The sequence below is a fragment of the Protopterus annectens genome, chromosome 9.part0 (genome assembly GCF_019279795.1).
Source record: "Protopterus annectens isolate FY-2018-M chromosome 9.part0, PAN1.0, whole genome shotgun sequence".
Classification (NCBI taxonomy): domain Eukaryota; kingdom Metazoa; phylum Chordata; order Ceratodontiformes; family Protopteridae; genus Protopterus; species Protopterus annectens.
In genome coordinates, this window is record NC_056743.1 from 1816034926 (window position 1) to 1816055781 (window position 20856).

The 20856-nt window shown below is 39.2% G+C and overlaps 1 protein-coding gene across 1 annotated transcript in view; it reads left to right on the plus strand.

Moving 5' to 3' along the window:
- Positions 1-20856, plus strand: part of COL5A3 (collagen type V alpha 3 chain) — a 1727233-nt gene that overhangs the window by 869961 nt on the left and 836416 nt on the right. The window contains exon 32 of the mRNA XM_044084684.1: positions 16289-16333. Within this exon, the coding sequence (XP_043940619.1) occupies positions 16289-16333 (45 nt within the window). The remainder of the gene's footprint in view (positions 1-16288; positions 16334-20856) is intronic.

Consider the following 20856-nt stretch of genomic DNA (forward strand, 5'->3'; position numbering starts at 1 on the left):
GCTGATCTGCACTACATGATGCAGCTGCCTAAGTTAACTACTATAAGAAGTGCTGATCTGCACTACATGATGCAGCTGCCTAAGTTAACTACTATAAGAAGTGTTGATCTGCACTACATGATACAGCTGCCTAAGTTAACTACTATAAGAAGTGCTGATCTGCACTACATGATGCAGCTGCCTAAGTTAACTACTATAAGAAGTGCTGATCTGCACTACATGATGCAGCTGCCTAAGTTAACTACTATAAGAAGTGTTGATCTGCACTACATGATGCAGCTGCCTAAGTTAACTACTATAAGAAGTGCTGATCTGCACTACATGATGCAGCTGCCTAAGTTAACTACTATAAGAAGTGCTGATCTGCACTTCACGGTAGTTAATGAAGCTTCATTGATATGCAGATTAGCAGATAACAAGGTATTACACCATTGTGGCTAAAATGTCCCTGAATTACAAAATCCAGCATTGTGGGAGTGGGAATTTTTGACTCAAGCTTGACCTGTTCATGAATTACTGGGTAAGTTTTGAAATGTATTCTGCATATCTTGATTTGCAGACAAAGCAACATGATATATGTTTGTCTGCAATCGGACCCAGATTACAAAAGTCGAGGCTTTTGAAAATGAAACTCCATTAGTGATTTCTGTAAGCATATTGCAGTGAGATGACATTTTACAAATCTGTTGAGTTTCCTAATGATTTGCAAAGTACTTATGTACAAAAAGTTCTTAGCAGTGTTATTCTTTGTCATCTTACCAGAATTTCCAAGAACAATCTTCTTTCAGCTTTTCCCAGTTAGGGGTCGCCACAGCGGATCACCTGTCCACTCATGATTGGCAGTGGAGTTTTACGGTGTCGAGTTGCCAGCCCGGCGCCCAACCTTATTCATTGAACATTACTTAGTAGGCGGGCACCGTGAGAGGGAGGCCTACATGTCATCCTTGTCAGAGGATTGTCTTGCACAGAATTTCTTATATGGAACCTATATCACAGTGAAATCTTTAGATGGCAAATATCAAAACCATTCAATTAAATCTTAATAATATTTTAAAAATAGAACACAAGCGGATTAATGAATATTTCATGCATTAAATTAATCATCTTAATATTCACTCATAGAAACACAATCGCCTAGCTTTTTTTTTTTTATTATATAAGAAGTAGCTTTCTGTGTAACTGATTTTTATCTTCCCACTTCTTTCCATAGAAAGGTACAGGAATGCTCCTTAGTACCTCCAAACTACTTATGCATGTCTTATAGACCCTAAATACAAAAAGGCTGACTGGCTAATATGATAGCGTTGAGTGGAGGTATGGAATGGAAAATATGCCAAAAGTCTCAGTATAGTCAGACCATAGTATCAGTTTCAGTTCCTGTTGCCATGATAAAACTAGATGCTATTTTTATTGCCTTCATCTATACATATAAAACAACAAAACATATCCTTATTATTCATTACCTAGATTTTTTCATACTTAAACATAAAATGTAAACCAAAATACTACACCACCTACACTTTCACTATTGCTTATTTTTGTACAGTGACATTCTTCCTTATATAGCTGCTTGTGTCCTGTGTAAATCTATTTAGTTATACTCAGGTTTAAATAAAATGTCGCATCTGCCTTACCCCTTGTGTTATTTTAGAGTGTGTTAGGCATTCTGGCAAATGTATGAATTCTTTAATGACTTGTGCTTATAGCAAATAGATATTTATGCAGTGAGATGGATAACAAATTGGCTAAAAGACAGAACCCACACAGTGTGGGTAACAAGTGCTTTATCAGGGAGTATTAAGGTGGCCAGTGGTGTTCCACAAGGCTCAGTGCTTGAACCTCTTTTGTTCATCATATACTTTTGTACTCTCCAGACCATTAATCAAGACAAACCAAGTTTGTAGATAACTGAAAAGTGGTAGTAATTGCCAAGTCCACCTCTGATGCCAAAGCATATAAGCAAGAACTTACATTTGGAAATACCTGGTGTTCTAATAATTGGTTTAGACTAAATAATAAAATATATAATATTGTGATATTTGGTAAACTACCTCTCCATCCAGTATACAATGTAGACAACACCCCACTCCAAAAAGAGAATGTTGTTAAAGACTTTGGAACTTGGATTGATAACTCTTTCTTTTGATCATCATGTAGCAGCAGTAGTCAGGAAGTCCTATTACTTAGAACAGCCGAAGGAATGTCATCCATATCTAAGGAGGTCACTCTGTCCCCTTATATTCAGCATTGATTAGGCCATTTACTGAATATAATGTCCCTTTGTGATGCACTTGTCTAAACATATCAAACAACAAGAAAGACCCCAAGGACTCTTAACTAAGGAGATCACTGTCTTAAAAAACGTAAACTACCAGAAAAGTCTGGATGCACTGTCTCTTTATTTAGTATTTTATAGACATCTGAGAAAAGATCTATGCCCTTGCTTTACACACCATTAGGGACCCAGTGGTCCTGGATTTCTTGTATCTGCATAAAGGAAACCAGAACTAGAAGTCTACATTTTTATCAGCAAATAAATAAAACACAGTGGCAAGATAGATTCATTATACAGAACTTTCCCCACCTCTGGAATAGACTCCCAGTGCAAATCAAGCAGTATGATGCATTATCTTCATTCAGTTGGGAAATGGATTATTAGATGAGTAGCCACAAGTAAATCCCTGGCTTGACTGGCTTAACCCTCATTGGAAAAGGTAGTACAGTCTAATGGTGGGTATTAGAAAAGCATAAGTGGTCACAAGCCTCAGTAACCTGGAGTTTCCTATCATTCCTATGTTGAAAGTACCATCTGTAGATATGGATGCTTCTACAGTGCCTCAGTACAGTGGTATGCTTGACTGACAGGCTATGCTAAATTTTGTTTAATTCACTTGTGTTGTGTTGTATGAGCATAGCATTTTAGTAGCATAGCTAAACAGCTTAACGTATAAAAATAATGTTTAGCTAAGCAAGTAAAGCAAACTGTTGCTTTTAATTTTTTATGTACTTACCCGGCCACTGGGGATGCACAAGCCAGTGCATTTCTTTGTGCCGGTCCCAAGCCTGGATAAATGGGGAGGGTTGCGTCAGGAAGGGCATCCGGTGTAAAACTTCACCAAAACATTTCATGCAGACACCAAGAAAAAATTTTATACCGGATCGGTCGAGGCCCGGGTTAACAATGACCGCCGCCAGTACTGTTAGCCTACAGGGTGCTGGCGAAAATTGGGCTACTGTTGGCCGAAGGAGGAGAAGAGGCGGAAGGCATGGCCGAAGGCAGGAAGAGTGGAGAAAAGCTAGGACTGTGGTAGTGAGGGTCGGAACTTTGAATGTTGGCAGTATGACTGGTATAGGGAGAGAGCTAGCTGATATGATGGATAGAAGGAAGGTTGGTATATTATATGTGCAAGAGACCAGATGGAAGGGGAGTAAGGCTAGGTGTATCGGAGGTGGGTTCAAATTGTTTTATCATGGTGTGGATGGGAGGAGAAATGGCGTAGGAGTTATTCTGAAGGAACAGTATGCTGAATGTTTTGGAGGTGAAAAGAGTGTCGGATAGAGTGATGTTTATGAAGATGGAAATTGATGGTGTAATGATGAATGTTGTTAGTGCGTATGCTCCACAAGTTGGGTGAGCAATGGATGAGAAAGAAAAATTTTGGAGTGAGTTGGATGAAGTGGTGACGACTGTACCCAAGGGTGAGAGAGTGGTGATTGGAGCAGATTTCAATGGGCATGTTGGTGAAGGGAAGAGAGGGGATGAGGAAGTGATGGGTAGGTATGGTGTTAAACAAAGGAATGCAGAAGGTCAGATGGTAGTGGATTTTGCGAAAAGGATGGACATGGCTGTGGTGAATAGATATTTTAACAAGAGGGAGGAGCATAGGGTGACATACATGAGTGGAGGAAGATGCACACAGGTGGATTATATCTTATGTAGGAGGGCCAGTTTGAAGGAGATTGGAGACTGTAAAGTGGTGACCGGAGAAAGTGTAGTTAGGCAGCATAGGATAGTGGTTTGTAGGATGACAATGGTTATCAAGAAGAGGAGGAGGAGTGTGAGGGCAGCACCAAGGATCAAGTGGTGGAAATTGAAAAAGGGTAATTGTGAGGTGGAGTTCATGGATGAGTTAAGGCAGGCACTGGGTGGCAGTGAAGTGTTACCAAATAGCTGGGTAACTACAGCAGAGCTAGTAAGGGAGACGGCTAGAAAGGTGCTTGGTATCACATCTGGACAGAGGAAGGACGACAAGGAGACATGGTGGTGGAATGAGGAAGTACAGAAGAGTATACAGAGAAAGAGGTTGGCAAAGAAGAAATGGGATTGTCAGAGAGATGAAGAAAGTAGACAGGAGTATAAGGAGATGAGGTGCATGGCAAAAAGAGAGGTGGTGAAGGCTAAGGATAAGGCATATGAAGAGTTGTATGTAAGGTTGGACACTAAGGAGGGAAAAAAGGACCTGTACCAATTGGCTAGACAGAGGGACCGAGCTAGGAAAGATGTGCAGCAGATAAAGGTGATAAAGGATAATGAGGGAAACATACTCACAAGCAAGGAGAGTGTGTTGAGGAGATGGAAAGAGTACTTTGAGGGGTTGATGAATGAAGAGAATGAGAGGGAGAGAAGGTTGGATGATGTAGGGATAGTGAATCATGAATTACAATGGATTAGCAAGGAGGAAGTAAGGATAGCTATGAAGAGAATGAAGAATGGAAAGGCTGTTGGCCCAGATGACATACCTGTGGAAGCATGGAGGTGTTTATGTGAAATGGCAGTGGAGTTTTTAACCAGATTGTTTAATGATAGCTTGGAAAGTGAGAGGATGCCTGAGGAATGGAGAGAAAGTGTTTTGGTACCGATTTTTAAGAATAAGGGTGATATGCAGAGCTGTATTAACTACAGAGGGATTAAACTGATCAGTCACAGCATGAAGTTATGGGAAAGAGTAGTGGAAGTAAGGTTAAGAAGTGACATGATGATTAGTGATCAGCAGTATGGTTTCATGCCAGGAAAGAGCACTACAGATGTGATCTTTGCTCTGAGAGTGTTGATGGAGAAGTACAGAGAATGTCAGAAGGAGTTGCATTGTGTTTTTGTAGACTTAGAGAAAGCATATGACAGGGTGCCTAGAGAGGAGTTGTGGTATTGTATGAGGAAGTCAGGAGTGTCAGAAAAGTATGTAAGAGTGGTACAGGATATGTACAAGGGTAGTGTGACAGCTGTGAGGTCTACGATGGGAGTGACGGATGCATTTAAGGTGGAGGTAAGGTTACATCAAGGATCAGCTCTGAACCCTTTCTTATTTGCAGTGGTGATGGACAGGTTGACAGATGAGATCAAACATGAGTCCCCATGGACTATGATGTTTGCAGATGACATTGTGATCTGTAGTGAGAGTAGAGAACATGTGGAGGAGACCCTGGAGAGATGGAGATATGCTCTAAAGAGAAGAGGAATGAAGGTCAGCAGGACTAAGACAGAATATATGTGTGTGAATGAGAGGGAGGATAGAGGAATGGTGAGGATGCAGGGAGTAGAGGTGGCGAAGGTGGATGAGTTTCAATACTTGTGGTCAATAGTTCAGAGTAATGGTGAGTGTGGAAGAGAGGTGAAGAAGTGAGTACAGGCAGGATGGAGTGGGTGGAGAAGAGTGTCAGGAGTGATTTGTGGCAGACTAGTACCTGTAAGAGTGAAAGGGAAGGTCTACAAGAGGGTAGTGAGACCAGCTATGTTATATGGGTTGGAGACAGTGGCATTGACAAAAATGCAGGAGTTTGAGTTGGATGTGGCAGAATTAAAGATGTTAAGATTTGCACTGGGTGTGACGAGGGTGGACAGGATTAGGAATAAGTATATTAGAGGGTCAGCCCAGGTTGGAAGGTTTGGAGACAAAGCCAGAGAGGCATGATTACGTTGGTTTGGACATGTGCTGAGGAGGGATGCTGAGTATATTGGGAAAAAGATGCTAAGGATGAAGCTACCAGGTAACAGGAAAAGAGGAAGGCCTAAGATAAGGTTTATGGATGTGGTGAGAGAGGACATGCAGGTGGTTGGTGTGACAGAGCAAGATGCAGAGGACAGGAAGAAATGGAAACAGGTGATCTGCTGTGGTGACCCCTAACGGGAACAGCCGAAGGAAGATGATGATACAGTACATGCATTTTGTATATTTAAGCTGCTTTTATGATGCAGACATCATGGCAATTCTTGTAGTGATGCCAATGAGGCATTTCACAACTCATTAGGAACAATACTGGCAAGAACAAATGAGCTCAACAGGTCATTTAGAACTGATTTAGGACCATGGACCAATTAAAATACAGACTTCATAATAATAGTGGAAGCGTTGGGTCCACCCATGTGTCTAACTGATTTTTATAGAGCTGCAGTTAGTTAGATTGTCAAATAAACAAAGGTAACCTATTCCACAGATATAACTGTGTTAAATATCTGGATCTCTGTACCATTCTACATGTATCAGCTCTGTAAGTAAGACTAACTCCTTTAGTGGTTTTGCTTGAGTCGAATAACTCAATATTTAACACCAGACAAAAGTCTTCATTCAATAAAGCTCTGTAAGCTAAACACAATTTTCCCCTCAATTGTCTATAGCTAATGGAGAAAAGGCCAAGACGTTCTAATGCTGAGAGATGTGAATTACTACTAATCTCTGGAAATTTCTTTGTAAATTTGTGTTATATACTTTCAAATAATAATAGATCTCCTTTACTATATAAACAAAACAGCGTATTCTATAATCGGTTAAACGTAAGCTATTAACAATTTCTTATGAAACTTTTTTTTATTTTTGTGTCAGAATTCCTTAGAATTGAACAAGCCACTTAAATTGATTTAATATTTATTTTCTGAAGCTGAGACCTAAATCTTAAATTGTTAACAATGATACCCAAGTCCTTCTATTTTGTCAAATTCAGTAGATCAAGTCCTAGTTTCACATTAAAATTACCGTCAGCTTTACCAAAACATAAAATATTACATTTCTCCTTGTTGACTTTTAACCCATTTTTGATTTAACTCCAAAACTACTTGACTCAAGTACTGATTGAATTTATCAATATTGTCTGGTGGGGTGACTACACATCCGATTCTTACATCATCAGTGTACTCGGCCATCCAGATATTTAAAGTTTTTGATATTATTAAAAACACTATGTTAAATAGCATCAGTCCCAAGACCGATCCCTGTGGAACACCTTTGTTCCCGTGCGCCCACTCTGATGTATAGTTCTTGATTCTCTCTCTTTGTAACCTTCCTTTCAGACAGTTTGTAGATAAGAGAATGATATAAGGATCTGTTGAGTGCATCGTTTCTACAATAACAGTGTATGTTACACTGTCAAACGTCTTAGATAAATCCAAGAAATTAACAGCAGCAGATAGTCCCTGGTCAAGTGGCAAGGAAACAAGCTCATAAAAGTTAACCAGACTGGTAAAGGTTGAAAGATTTTGTATGAAACCGCATTTTGAGATGTCCATTAAACAACCCTGTAAATCATAATTCAAAGCTTCTAATGAACACCTTTCAAAACTCTTTCCAAATAATGATGTAAAACTTAATTGATCTTACATTGCTAATTTTATCCACTAGGCCACCTTTATGAATGGGAGTAACATCCACAAGTTTCAAGCTGACAGGGATAGGACAATACAGTGACATTTTAGTAAAAAAACAAGGTGTGTAATAGTTGCAGATATATATTTGCTGCAAATTACACAGAAAGAACCTGGGAAATTTTTAGGCCCCATTCTACTATCCTGCCTTATACGACCAGAGAAAGGTATCACAATTTACAATGGCACACTTTTTTGTCACATATTAAAAAAGTGTCCTCTACACTTATAATGTCCGCTAGTAAAAAATACTTGTTAAACACATCAGCCAGTTGTTCTCCTTCATGAAATATCTCACTGTCGTAAACAACTGGATCTAATGTTTTAACCGTTCCCTTGGACTGATTAACATAAGAATAAAACATCTTCATGGACACTGAAGACAGTAATTACCTTTCATAGTTACATTTGGTAGTTCTTAAAGATATCCAAAAATATAAATATGGCAAAAGACACCACAGCAGAGGCATGAAATAAAACCAGCTGAAATGTTATTAAAAACAGAAGTAAGCGCTTTCAGGTAAACATGCCCTTCATCAGACAATAAAAGACAGTTAAAAAACAACATTTAAACATACTGGTGTCCAATCACATTCAGTAGTTTACCCTCCTTTTTCTCAGAACAGGTTTTAAAGGCACAGTTACATTTGAACCAGGACTCTTGTCAGCCCCAAGTCTTATGATCCACCTTGATTCACTACATTTAGTGTCATTAACCAAATCCCCACCTCTTATATTTTTATGCATCACTTGGAGCACCATAAACTTAAAAAAAATGGTCTGAGCATTCTAAGATATGCAATGCTAAGGCATTTTGTGCGTCATGATGTCTAATGTCATATAAGTGCCCAAAAATTCTCTCCTTCAGCATGCAGTTGGTCTTCCCAGCATAAAATGAACTACGCTGTTGACATGTAGCTAAATAAACTATATTCCTCGTTCTACAGTTAGCATATCCCCTCAATGAATAGGTCCACCCTCTTCTAGGATGTACAAAAGAATTGTTAGTACAAATGTGGGTACAAGCCCTACAACCATGACATGGATATGTCCCTACGTGTCCAGTTTTCATAATAGTGGATATGCTGGACATAGGTTCCTTGCAAAGCATGTCCTTCAAATTTCTGTTCCTTCTGAAAGTGAACCTAGGTCTATCCCTAACTATCGCTGCTATCCTGCGATCTTTTTCCTCATCAGTACTGCATAGGGATCTAATACATTTTTCCCAATGATAGTCACCTATTATTAGTACACCAGATGTGCATCCTATCGATATCTTTTTGTTCATATCTTATCCTGAAGTTTCCTCTAACAGCTCTTCTCTTAACCCTCTTATTTTTAATGTATTATATAAGCTACTCTCAGTACAATCACTATCCCTTCCTCGGTACAATCACTATCCCTTCCTCAGTACAATCACTATCCCTTCCTCAGTACAATCACTATCCCTTCCTCAGTACAGTCACTATCCCTTCCTCAGTACAGTCACTATCCCTTCCTCAGTACAATCACTATCCCTTCCTCAGTACAGTCACTATCCCTTCCTCAGTACAGTCACTATCCCTTCCTCAGTACAGTCACTATCCCTTCCTCAGTGCAATCACTATCCCTTCCTCAGTACAATCACTATCCCTTCCTCAGTACAATCACCATCCCTTCCTCAGTACAATCACCATCCCTTCCTCGGTACAAACACCATCCCTTCCTCGGTACAATCACTATCCCTTCCTCGGTACAATCACTATCCCTTCCTCGGTACAATCACTATCCCTTCCTCGGTACAATCACTATCCCTTCCTCAGTACAATCACTATCCCTTCCTCAGTACAATCACTATCCCTTCCTCAGTGCAATCACTATCCCTTCCTCAGTACAATCACTATCCCTTCCTCAGTGCAATCACTATCCCTTCCTCAGTACAATCACTATCCCTTCCTCAGTACAATCACTATCCCTTCCTCAGTACAGTCACTATCCCTTCCTCAGTACAATCACTATCCCTTCCTCAGTGCAATCACTATCCCTTCCTCAGTACAATCACCATCCCTTCCTCAGTACAATCACCATCCCTTCCTCAGTACAAACACTATCCCTTCCTCAGTACAATCACTATCCCTTCTCCTGATTTTCCACTCCCTGATTCCATTATTTGTGACCAGTTGGTCTAGTTGAATGTGTTCTATAACCTCTTCATTTTTACCATTAAGAAGCTTTGTCCATAGCACATTTGGAGCTAAGTGCTGTCAGTCTGAACTCTGATGTCTAGCAAGAGTGTTTTACCAAATGAAAATATGTTACTTCCTTGTAAATCAAAATTTGTGAAATTTTGTTCTGATAAAACAGAACAATTTTTTTGTCTGGGGTCATTGGTTTGTTGTAAAAAACCCCACAAGTTCTATGTCAGTGTGTAATTACATTATTTCCTTTTAATTCATATTTGTCAATTCATATTATGTACTCACAATTCTCCCCAGCCATACCAATCTCCTGCATGAGACTCTTTTTGATTCCAGGTGTTTCAGATTACTACAATTCATACATGTTCTGTTGTCACTGTTCACAAGGTTTTGATTTAATGTGCTAAACATTTTACAGCAAAAACTCTGTGGAACTGCTTTCTGCTCCAATAAGGGGTTTATCCACAAATTTCTTTATCCATATATATTACAGAGTCTACTTTAGTTCAGTGAATGATCAGATGATCGAACGCTGTTAGGTCAAACACCAAGTGTCGTACCGGCAAAATAATGAAGGGCCGGAACAGCAAATTTTTTCCCAGGGAAAGAAATCGTTGGGCCTGCTGTCTGGGTTGTGCCATTTCCTCCACTGTAGTGCAATCTTGGAGTTGGTATATTTAAGTAGGGGGGTGTGGGGGTCACACTTGGAAAAAAAATGCTGTTCTGGTTGTTCGCTGTTTTGTGTATTTGAGATTTAGGGGTCAATATAACAACGTTCGATCATCTGATCATTCGTTGTTATAATATAGACCCATATTACAACAGAACAACTCAGCAAACTTACAGAATTGCAAATAATTCCAAAAATACAGTCTTCAGTCTTCTATGCCCCTCCATCTCCTCCTCCTGTGCCTCATGCACATGTCACAGTACCGACACTAGACTCTGTCTTTGCATCACACGTGTGATGCACCACTGCTGTTTGCTTGAGGCCGCATGCTAGGATATATTTTAAATAGCTGAACCTCTCAGTGTTCAGCCAACTGAACTTGATGCTTCACCCCCCCCCTCTTAAAGTAAAAGCAAATTATAAATAAAACATTTGTTGAAGGTGCAAAAACAGTAGTGCTCACAGTTTACCATTAACTGGAGGTATATTCATTGCTGCTGTATTTTTGATGACTGTCTTCTTCTTGTAAGCTTTGCCACTTTTCCATTTTCAGATCAATAAGTATCCTAGACCAGTCCAAAATCTAGACTTTACTTTTTCTCCATTTTGAAGTACATTGTCATTTGTCTTTTTTGTGCCTTTAATTCATGCAGACACTTCTATACTGTGACGCCCTCCAAATATATCATCCTAACTTAATCTGCACTCACAGTCTGTGCTACACTGGTGTAACCCACATATACACTGTGCAGCAAAGGCACTGTCCTGGAACCCCACTTTTGTATCCGTAACACACTAGTGTAACCCACATATTCACTGTGCAGCAAAGGCACTCTCCTGGAACCTCACTTGTGTATCAGTAACACACTGGTGTAACTCACTTATACACTGTGCGACAAAAGGCACTGCCCCTGAACCCCACGTATGTATCAGTAACACACTGGTGTAACTCACTTACACATTGTGTAGCAAAGACAGTGTCCCCTGGTATAACTCACACATTGTGAAGCACAGACTGTGCCTCTGAACCCTGCTTATGTGTCATCAGTACACACGACTCTCTCTATCATGTATCAGCAGTGCTCCAGTGTCACTCACACACTGCGTAACAAGGACCCTGTTTATGAATCCCTATCTTGTATCAGCAGTGTTCCAGTGTAACTCACACACTGTGTAACAAGGACCCTGTTTATCCAGTGTAACTCACACACTGTGTAACAAGGACCCTGTTTATGAATCTCTGTCATATCAGCAGTGCTGCAGTGTAACTCACACACTGTGTAACAAGGACCCTGTTTATGAATCTCTGTCATATCAGCAGTGCTGCAGTGTAACAAGGACCCTGTTTATGAATCTCTGTTATGTATCAGCTGTGCTCCAGTGTAACTCACACACTGTGTAACAAAAACCCTGTTTATGAATTTCTGTCATATCAGCTGTGCTCCAGTGTAACTCACACACTGTGTAACAAGGACCCTGTTTCTGAATCTCTGTTATGCATCAGCAGGGGCCCAGTGTAACTCACACACTGTGTGACAAGGACCTCCTGTTTATGAATGCCTCTAATATATCAACATTACATGGTTGTAGCTCATTTACATACTGCTTACTTAGACCCTCTCTCTGAATTTGTCTTAGGAGTACAACACTGTAACTCACTTACACAGTACAAGTCAAGCAATGTTTTCTGTAGTTGTCTAATACATGGACACATAATAAGTCAATTTTTATTTATTTGTGGAATATATACCTACACATTTTCCAAGTAAGAGCAAAATGTATTTATTATATCAATAGTCAGTATTATTTAACTCACCTAAGTGGAATATTAAGCAAATAACTTAGGCATTTCAATCTGTAGTGTGCTTTGTATTACTTTAAACAGGGTAGTTAATTTAACTCAGTGGCGGGTATTCTTTTCATATATGACCATTAGTAAATGTCTCTGCCCTTTCTTGCGTGTATTGGGAGTAGTATTGTATTTGTTAGTTATGGTTATTCCTCTACTTGTATGTGTTGTTTCACTTTCCTTTGTAATCTGAATAATTGAGCTGATGCAAGAAATTTCATTTAGGTTACACGTGTGTTGTTCTAAATGACAATAAAGTTTACTTTGACTTTGACTAATATATCAGTATTAGACTAGTATACCTGGACTGCACCAGAAGAAGTCCTGTCACTGAATTCCTGTTAACATGACTCCATTACTTACAGTGGTGTTACTAGCACATGTACTAGGTACCCTGTCTCTCAATACCTGTTACTTGCACAAGTACTAGGTACGCCTGTCAGTCCCTATTACATAGTAACATTACATAACTACATTACTTACAGTGGTGTTACATGCACACATACTAGGTACCCCTGTCAGTCCCTATTACATAGTAGCATTACATGACTACTCTACCTACAGTGATGTTACTTGCACATTTACTAGGTACCCTGTCTCAATCCCTGTTACATAGTAACATTACATGACTACATTACTTACAGTGGTGTTACTTGCACATGTACTAGGTACCACTGTCAATCCCTGGTGCATAGTAACATTACATAACTACATTACTTACAGTGGTGTTACTAGTACATGTACTAGGTACCCTGTCTCTCAATCCCTGTTACATAGTAGCATTACATGACTACATTACTTACAGTAGTGTTACTTGCACATGTACTAGGTATCCTATCAATCCCTGTTACATAGTAACATTACATAACTCCATTACTTACAGTGGTGTTACTTGCACATGTACTAGGTACCCCTGTCAATCCCTGTTACATAGTAACATTACATTACTTATAGTGGTGTTACTTGCACATGCACTAGGTACCCTGTCTCTCAATCACTGTTACTTAGTAACATTAAATGACTACATTACTTACAGTGGTATTATTAGCACATGTACTAGATACTCTGTTTCTCAATCCCTGTTACATAGTAACATTACATGACTACATTACTTACAGTGGAGTTACTTGCACATGTAGTAGGTACCCTGTCTCTCAATCCCTGTTACATAGTAACATTACATGACTACATACTTACAGTGGTGTTACTTGCACATGTACTAGGTACCCTGTCTCTCAATCCCTGTTACATGTTCTTCTTTCGGCTTTTCCCAGTAAGGGGTTACCATAGCTGAACTCCAGTCTGCTAATGATTGGCAGTAGATTTTTTATGAGTGCCAAAGTGCCAGCTCGATGCCCAACCTTCAACGAAGGCACGCCCATTATACACATGTCTTTCGAACACCACTCGGTAACATTAAATTACTACATTACTTACAGTGGTGTTACTTGCACATGTACTAGGTACCCCTGTCAATCCCTGTTACATAGTAACATTACATGACTACATTACTTACAGTGGTGTTACTTGCATGTGTACTAGGTATCCTTGTCAATCCCTGTTACATAGTAACATTACATGACTACATTACTTACAGTGGTGTTACTTGCACATGTACTAGGTACCTTGTTTCTCAATCTCTGTTACATAGTAACATTACATGACTACATTACTTACAGTGGTGTTACTTGCATATGTACTAGGTACCCCTGTCAATCCCTGTTACATAGTAACATTACATGAGTACATTACTTAGTGGTATTACTTGCACATGTACTAGGTACCCTGTTTTTCAATCCCTGTTACATAGTAACATTACATGACTACATTACTTACAGTAGTGTTACTTGCACATGTACTATGTACCCCTGTCAATCCCTGTTACAAAGGAACATTACATGACTACATTACTTACAGTGGTGTTACTTGCACATGTACTAGGTACCCTGTCTCTCAATTACTGTTACTTAGTAACATTAAATGACTGCATTACTTACAGTGATGTTACTAGCACATGTACTAGGTACCCTGTCTCTCAATCCCTGTTACATAGTAACATTACATGACTACATTACTTACAGTGGTGTTACTTGCACATGTACTAGGTACCCCATGTCAGTCCCTGTTACATAGTAGCATTACATGACTACATTAATTATAGTGGTGTTACTTGCACATGTACTAGGTGCCCTGTCTCAATCCCTGTTACATAGTAACATGACATGACTACATTACTTACAGTGGTGTTACTTGCACATGTACTAGGTACCCCTGTCAATCCCTGTTACATAGTAACATTAAATGACTACATTACTTACAGTGGTGTTACTTGCACACGTACTAGGTACCCCTGTCAGTCCCTATTACATAGTAACATTACATGACTACATTACTTACAGTGGTGTCACTTGCACATGTACTAGGTACCCTGTCTCTCAGTCCCTGTTACATAGTAACATTACATGACAACATTACTTACAATGGTGTTACTTGCACATGTACTTGGTACCCCTGTCAATCCCTGTTACATAGTAACATTACATGACTACATTGCTTAAGTTACAGTGGTGTTACTTGCACATGTACTAGGTACCCTGTCTCTCAGTCCCTGTTACATAGTAACATTACATGACAACATTACTTACAGTGGTGTTACTTGCACATGTACTTGGTACCCCTGTCAATCCCTGTTACATAGTAACATTACATGACTACATTACTTAAGTTACAGCGGTGTTACTTGCACATGTACTAGGTACCCTGTCTCTCAATCCCTGTTACATAGTAACATTAAATGACTACATTACTTACAGTGGTGTTACTTGCACATGTACTAGGTATCCCTGTCAGTCCCTATTGTATAGTAACACTACATGACTACATTATTTACAGTGGTGTTACTTGCACACATACTAGGTATCCCTGTCAGTCCCTATTACATAGTAACATTACATGACTACATTATTTACAGTGGTGTTACTTGCACATGTACTATGTAGCCTGTCTGTCAATCCCTGTTACATATTAACATTACACGCACATTACTCATTCATATACTTTGTACCAAGAAGTGTATCTGTGAGTCCCTTGTCAGGTTTTAACATTACACTCACATTACTCATTCATACTGTATCTACCACTTAGTGTCTCTCTGACACCCTTGTCCCATTTTAGCATTACACTCATATAAGTATCTTACACATTGTGTATCAAGCTTACACACTGTGCAAGACCTTTCTGATTACCATTCAGTGTAACTCACACAATTTGTAAGCCCAGTACGAATTGCATTACTGCTGTTTTTTATAAAATACATTACAACCCTAATTCCCCTGTGTCATCCATTTTCTGTATAAATATACTCGATTTTTAAGATGTACCCCTAATTACTGATTCTTGTGCATGATATTTTAAGATGTGTTTGCAATTCTTTAAGACGTGCTGTGTTTGAAAAATTTTATATATTTTGATTTTTGGATCAGAGGGGATGTGTCATTGATTATTTGGCAAACAGACTGATAAAAGGGTTTGCTGGAAGGAAATGTGGCTGGGCCACATATTTGGCATAATCTGACATAAATGAGGTTGGCTGTTTGGATGTAGTTAAAACAACAGCAAACATTATGACTTTATGTACGGCCAACAATATCCCCTGCTAGAAGTGTTAGTGAAAAGTGAGGGTAGAATAAGATGCTATTTTATTTATTCATTTATTTATTTAACATTTGTTTACTGGGGATGTCCGACTTGGAAAGAGCCAATTTTCAGCAGAGGCCTGGTGAGAAACACTCCAGATGCATGAATTTGTTAGAGTTTTCAAACCTTGTTAAATGTATGATTGAAATCATAATATACCTGACTGATCCCATATTATAACTGGCTGACTTTGTTTCACAGAATGAATTAAAAAGTTCATAATTTTGCAGTGTTCTAACTGTGGCTTTTTTCTTAATATACAGGGAGCAGCGGGCACTGTTGGTACCACTGGACAGAGAGGTGCAACGGTCAGTATTTTGTAAACCTTTTTTCACTGCTCAATGGAGCACTTGATTTTTACAAATAAGGGTGGTCCTGCTGTAATGCATCTGAGGTTACCAGAATTTTATTCCACCTAGAGAACTGTGCAGCCGCAAAACATTTATCAGTGAAAGAGATATATAGCATCAACGCTTCTGAAGACTGGGATGTAATATGGGCACTCATAACTTGCATATCTGTAATTATCGTAATTAAGTATCCCAGTATCTCTCAATGTTTGCATCTGGATTTATAGAAAAAGCAAAAAATAGTGAAATGCCCCAAATTAGGGACATATTTTACATGCTGGTACTTTGTTTCTGGAGGATCATCCCAGTGATGGCTATAGATGTCTTATATTGTCTCTTCATATTTACATTAATAATTTCAAAATGTGAAATACTTAATATTAAAACTTACACGATGAGCAATGAAACTGCACTGATGCACAACCTCTGTTGTACAGCTAGAGAGATGCTAACAGTTGTAATTCACTAATTATGAATATTGTCATAATTTCCATGTTTCTTTACATATTTTGACAAAAGAAAATGCAAAACAGAATTGCTAGGCCTCATATGAAAGCACCTCAGGATGACCAAAAATTCTGACAGCAATATATGTGTATCTTAAATGATTACTAACATATTGTATATTGTATACTTACAAAATCCATCTTAAGACTTGCATCTAATGTATGTTACCAGTGTAGAGGGTGTGCTGAATAATTTGGGGTTTATAATACTTTAGTAATACCTTCAGTTCTAGAGATATGAGTATTTGTTTGCAGTCCAAGTTTATAACTTGATTTTGTCAAAAGATTCATTGGAACAGAGTTTAATTCTGACCTTGGAGGGAAACTGGCTAGGCTTAAAATGGCTCACGAGGGCACTTACCCTAGTCCTAACATATGAACCTGTGGAGGCTACAGTGCAACATTTCCATGTTCCAGTTGTAGAAGTAAGTTTAGATGAATGTCCCCCAGACTTTTGTTTTTCATTTAAGGCACGTCTGTTGACTATGACTGTCTCCTGGTTTCATGTTGTTTGTCACCTGCTTAGACAATTCAAGAGATTCTTGGACAAGCCATCAGATTTAGCCAGACGTAAGCTATTTAAGTATAAGGTATATTACGCTATACATCACAAAAATGTATATCTCTGTATTATATTGTTGTGCATAAACTTAACTACTTGTTGTCCACCAAAATATTTTACTATGTGTACACTTAACATTAGCATGTAATGTTTACCATACAGCATTGCTTTCATTTCTGTAAATTTTGACTCGAGCTATTCAATGATTTTTTTTCTTGACATAACAAGTTAATGTTTCTATGCGTAAATCAGCTAGTATGGTGAACCTGTCTATCAGTGGCAGAAATGTGTCCTTCAGGAATGACCCACTACACTAGCAGTCAAACATCAGTAAATAAAAATAATCCCTTTTAGAGGTTAATATAAGTTGAGGCACTCTCTAACTTTGGAATTGCCCATAGGCCGTTTTGTGTCTAGAGAAAAAATGGGCATGCCAGAGTCCTTCTATACCATTCTAAGGGAACATGTAGCTTAACCTCTAGAGTACATCAAAATTCAGTATCCAGAAATGATGGGATACACTTGAGTTCTGAAGAAAGGAGTCTGAATGATCGAATAACTGACTTGCATATATTTCTTCAATGTATGACAGTCTCATAGTTGATATATATATATATATATATATATATATATAAGTTGAAATAGGTGTGTGTGTGTGTGTGTGTGTGTGTCTGTGTGTGTGTGTGTGTGTGTGTGTGTGTGTGTGTGTGTGTGTGTGTGTGTGTGTGTGTGTGTTTGTGTGGGGGGCTTGCCTCCAACATCAGGGGCTGCAGGTGTGTTTGTCCTCTGCAAAAATAAGTTTAAAAACAAAATTCAGTCTTAAGGTAGATATTGGCCAGTACCTCTATAATAAGCCATGGCTTCAATGGATTTCACTTTTTACTATTTGAGAGTTGGACATAGCAAAGGTTCCAAAGTGTTACCTGGTGTTAACTGAACATGATCAGATCCATATTGACTACATTGGCGTTCCATCAAACAGAAGTTTTCTACATATTCAAGAGAGGTTACATAAATTGATTAGGAGGAGGAGGAAAGAGAGGGAGAGGTGGGTAGCAGTGAAAGGATTATTTAGTGCATTTATTTAAGATACCGAGATGTAGCCATACAAATAATTTTTGATATTAAGAATATATACCATGTTTTGACGCAAAGAAAAAAATGCTTAGGAAAGCATGCTAAGTGTTTGTGTGTGTGTGTGTGTGTGTGTGTGTGTGTGTGTGTGTGTGTGTGTGTTTACATGCATTATTTTTTAAGAATTCTGTTTATTCCAGTGGATATTTTATTAGCCTAAGGCTGTATTTGTCCACTGCCTAAGCTGGTTAACTATATTCTCTTTTCTTCTAAAAATCATTCATTTTTCAATATAGTCTATTTTCAGAGACCTGTCCAGTTTCTAAATATAACACAGAAGAATAATATTTAGTTTAACATGTCCTAGTAACATAGGTTGGTCAGTTATTCTAACAAAAGAGAGAATCTGTGATGCAGCATCAGACTTGACCATGCCAGTGATGTTCATCGTGCATACAGCTGCAGTAATCATAGATGGGTTTTCTGAATTCCAAAGTCTAGGTCCAGCGTCGGTTGCTGTCGCTTTCTTTCCTGACGTCAGTGAGGCAGGGGTATATAAGACACAGCCAACGCCATTTTCTTCAGTCTTTTTAAACAGAAGCAGTTTTATGAAAATTGGAAACCGAAGTCTTCATTAAAGCTAAACTTTTCTTGCCTCAGACCAATGTCAGAAAAAGTTAACAATTGTATTTCTTGTGGGAAGCAAATTTCCATTCTCTCTGCATACCTTGTTTAGGCCCAGATTCAATAAATGCACTATTAAGTGTCAGGCGGAGTTCGCCCAACACTTTTGGTAAAGCCTTTGATTATAAAATGTCATCAGTTCTCAGCGATTTGGCGGTGTCTTCTGTAACCGAGACCATACCCAGACTACAACCACCAAAGCCACTGTGAGCTTGAGCCTCCTAATGTAAACAGGTCCACTTCCACCCATGGTGTCTTTAGACCCTCATCTTCCTTTTCCATTAAGGCCTTTACTAAATCCAAATCAGCCAGGCATCCCAAGAGGCCTGTTGCACAGGGCCCATCTCCAGGCCCCATGCCTAAAAAGCAGATGCTTAAAATGGCTGAGGATTTAATTACTCTTATCAGGGTTCCCAACCCCACCAGACAAGAGACCCAGAGTGGAAAGACTCTCCCTCTTCTGATCAGGGCTCCATTTTTTCAGAACATTCTGATGTAGAGGAACACTCTTACTACCCTTTTGAAGATTCTGATGCAGAGCAGTCCATTCCTTCTGTATCTCCTCCTGAGGAAACCTTGCACACCTTGAGGGAACACTTCCATTGGGAAGGCCAAGACTTTTCTGATTCCAAGAAAGACGAATTTCTTTTGTTACCTCAACACAGACCTCTGGCGATACCTCCTGTCTTGGACATACTTGATGATGTTTCCTGCCTCCTGCCCCAGTCAAGCCTGATAGGTACTACAGAGTTCCTAACTCTCACCTATTTCTTTACAAAAGCCATAATGCTGACCCTGAAACCATTTCTCAAGGCCCCAAGGGATTGAAGGCCTCTACTGCTAAGAATCCACTACCTTCCAAAAGAGAGTTAAGATCCTTAGAAAGGTGGGGAAAAAGGTATATACCTCGGCCACCCTAGCCATGAGGGCCTTAAATTGCCAGTTTCATATGCTTAAATATCAGCAGTTTCTGTTATCACAATTAAGAAATAAAATGTCTCAACCTGAACAACCAGATTTGAAGGAGTTGCAGGATATGATGCATAGTGCAGAACAAGTGGGTAAACACACCTTACAATGTGGCTATGATGCCCTAGAGGCCTCAAGTAGAGCTGCTGTTACAGGATCAGTCATTACATGCATGGCTTAGGGAACAAATCTTGCCTGATCATGTGAAAGCTAAACTACTAGATGCTCCTTTACAAAAGGATGTGCTATTAGGTACTAATGCTGAGGAGATACTACGGAAAATGCAAGAAAAAGCCAAATCTATGCAAACTGTCAAAGCTTTTCTACAGGTTCAACCACCACGTTTTAGCAGAAATTGGCCTTCTAAAAACTGGTCCTTTCCAGCCATGGACAAGCCCCAAAGAGGTAGATACAGGCGGGCAGAGGACAATCACAAGGATCATATAGAGGCAGGCAATGGCAAACTCCAGCATCAAGAGGTGGCAAAGACAGTGCACAACAATACAGGAAACAAACCCAATGACTTCCTTCTTTCCATGCCAAGCAAGTCTCAGCTGGCAGCACCCTTGGGAGGAAAGCTGGCATTATTTACAAGAAATTGGCATATTGTCACAACAGACAAATGGATCCTGGACGTTATAAACAGAGGCTACAGATTTCATTTTCACTTCCAAAATGAGAGGCAT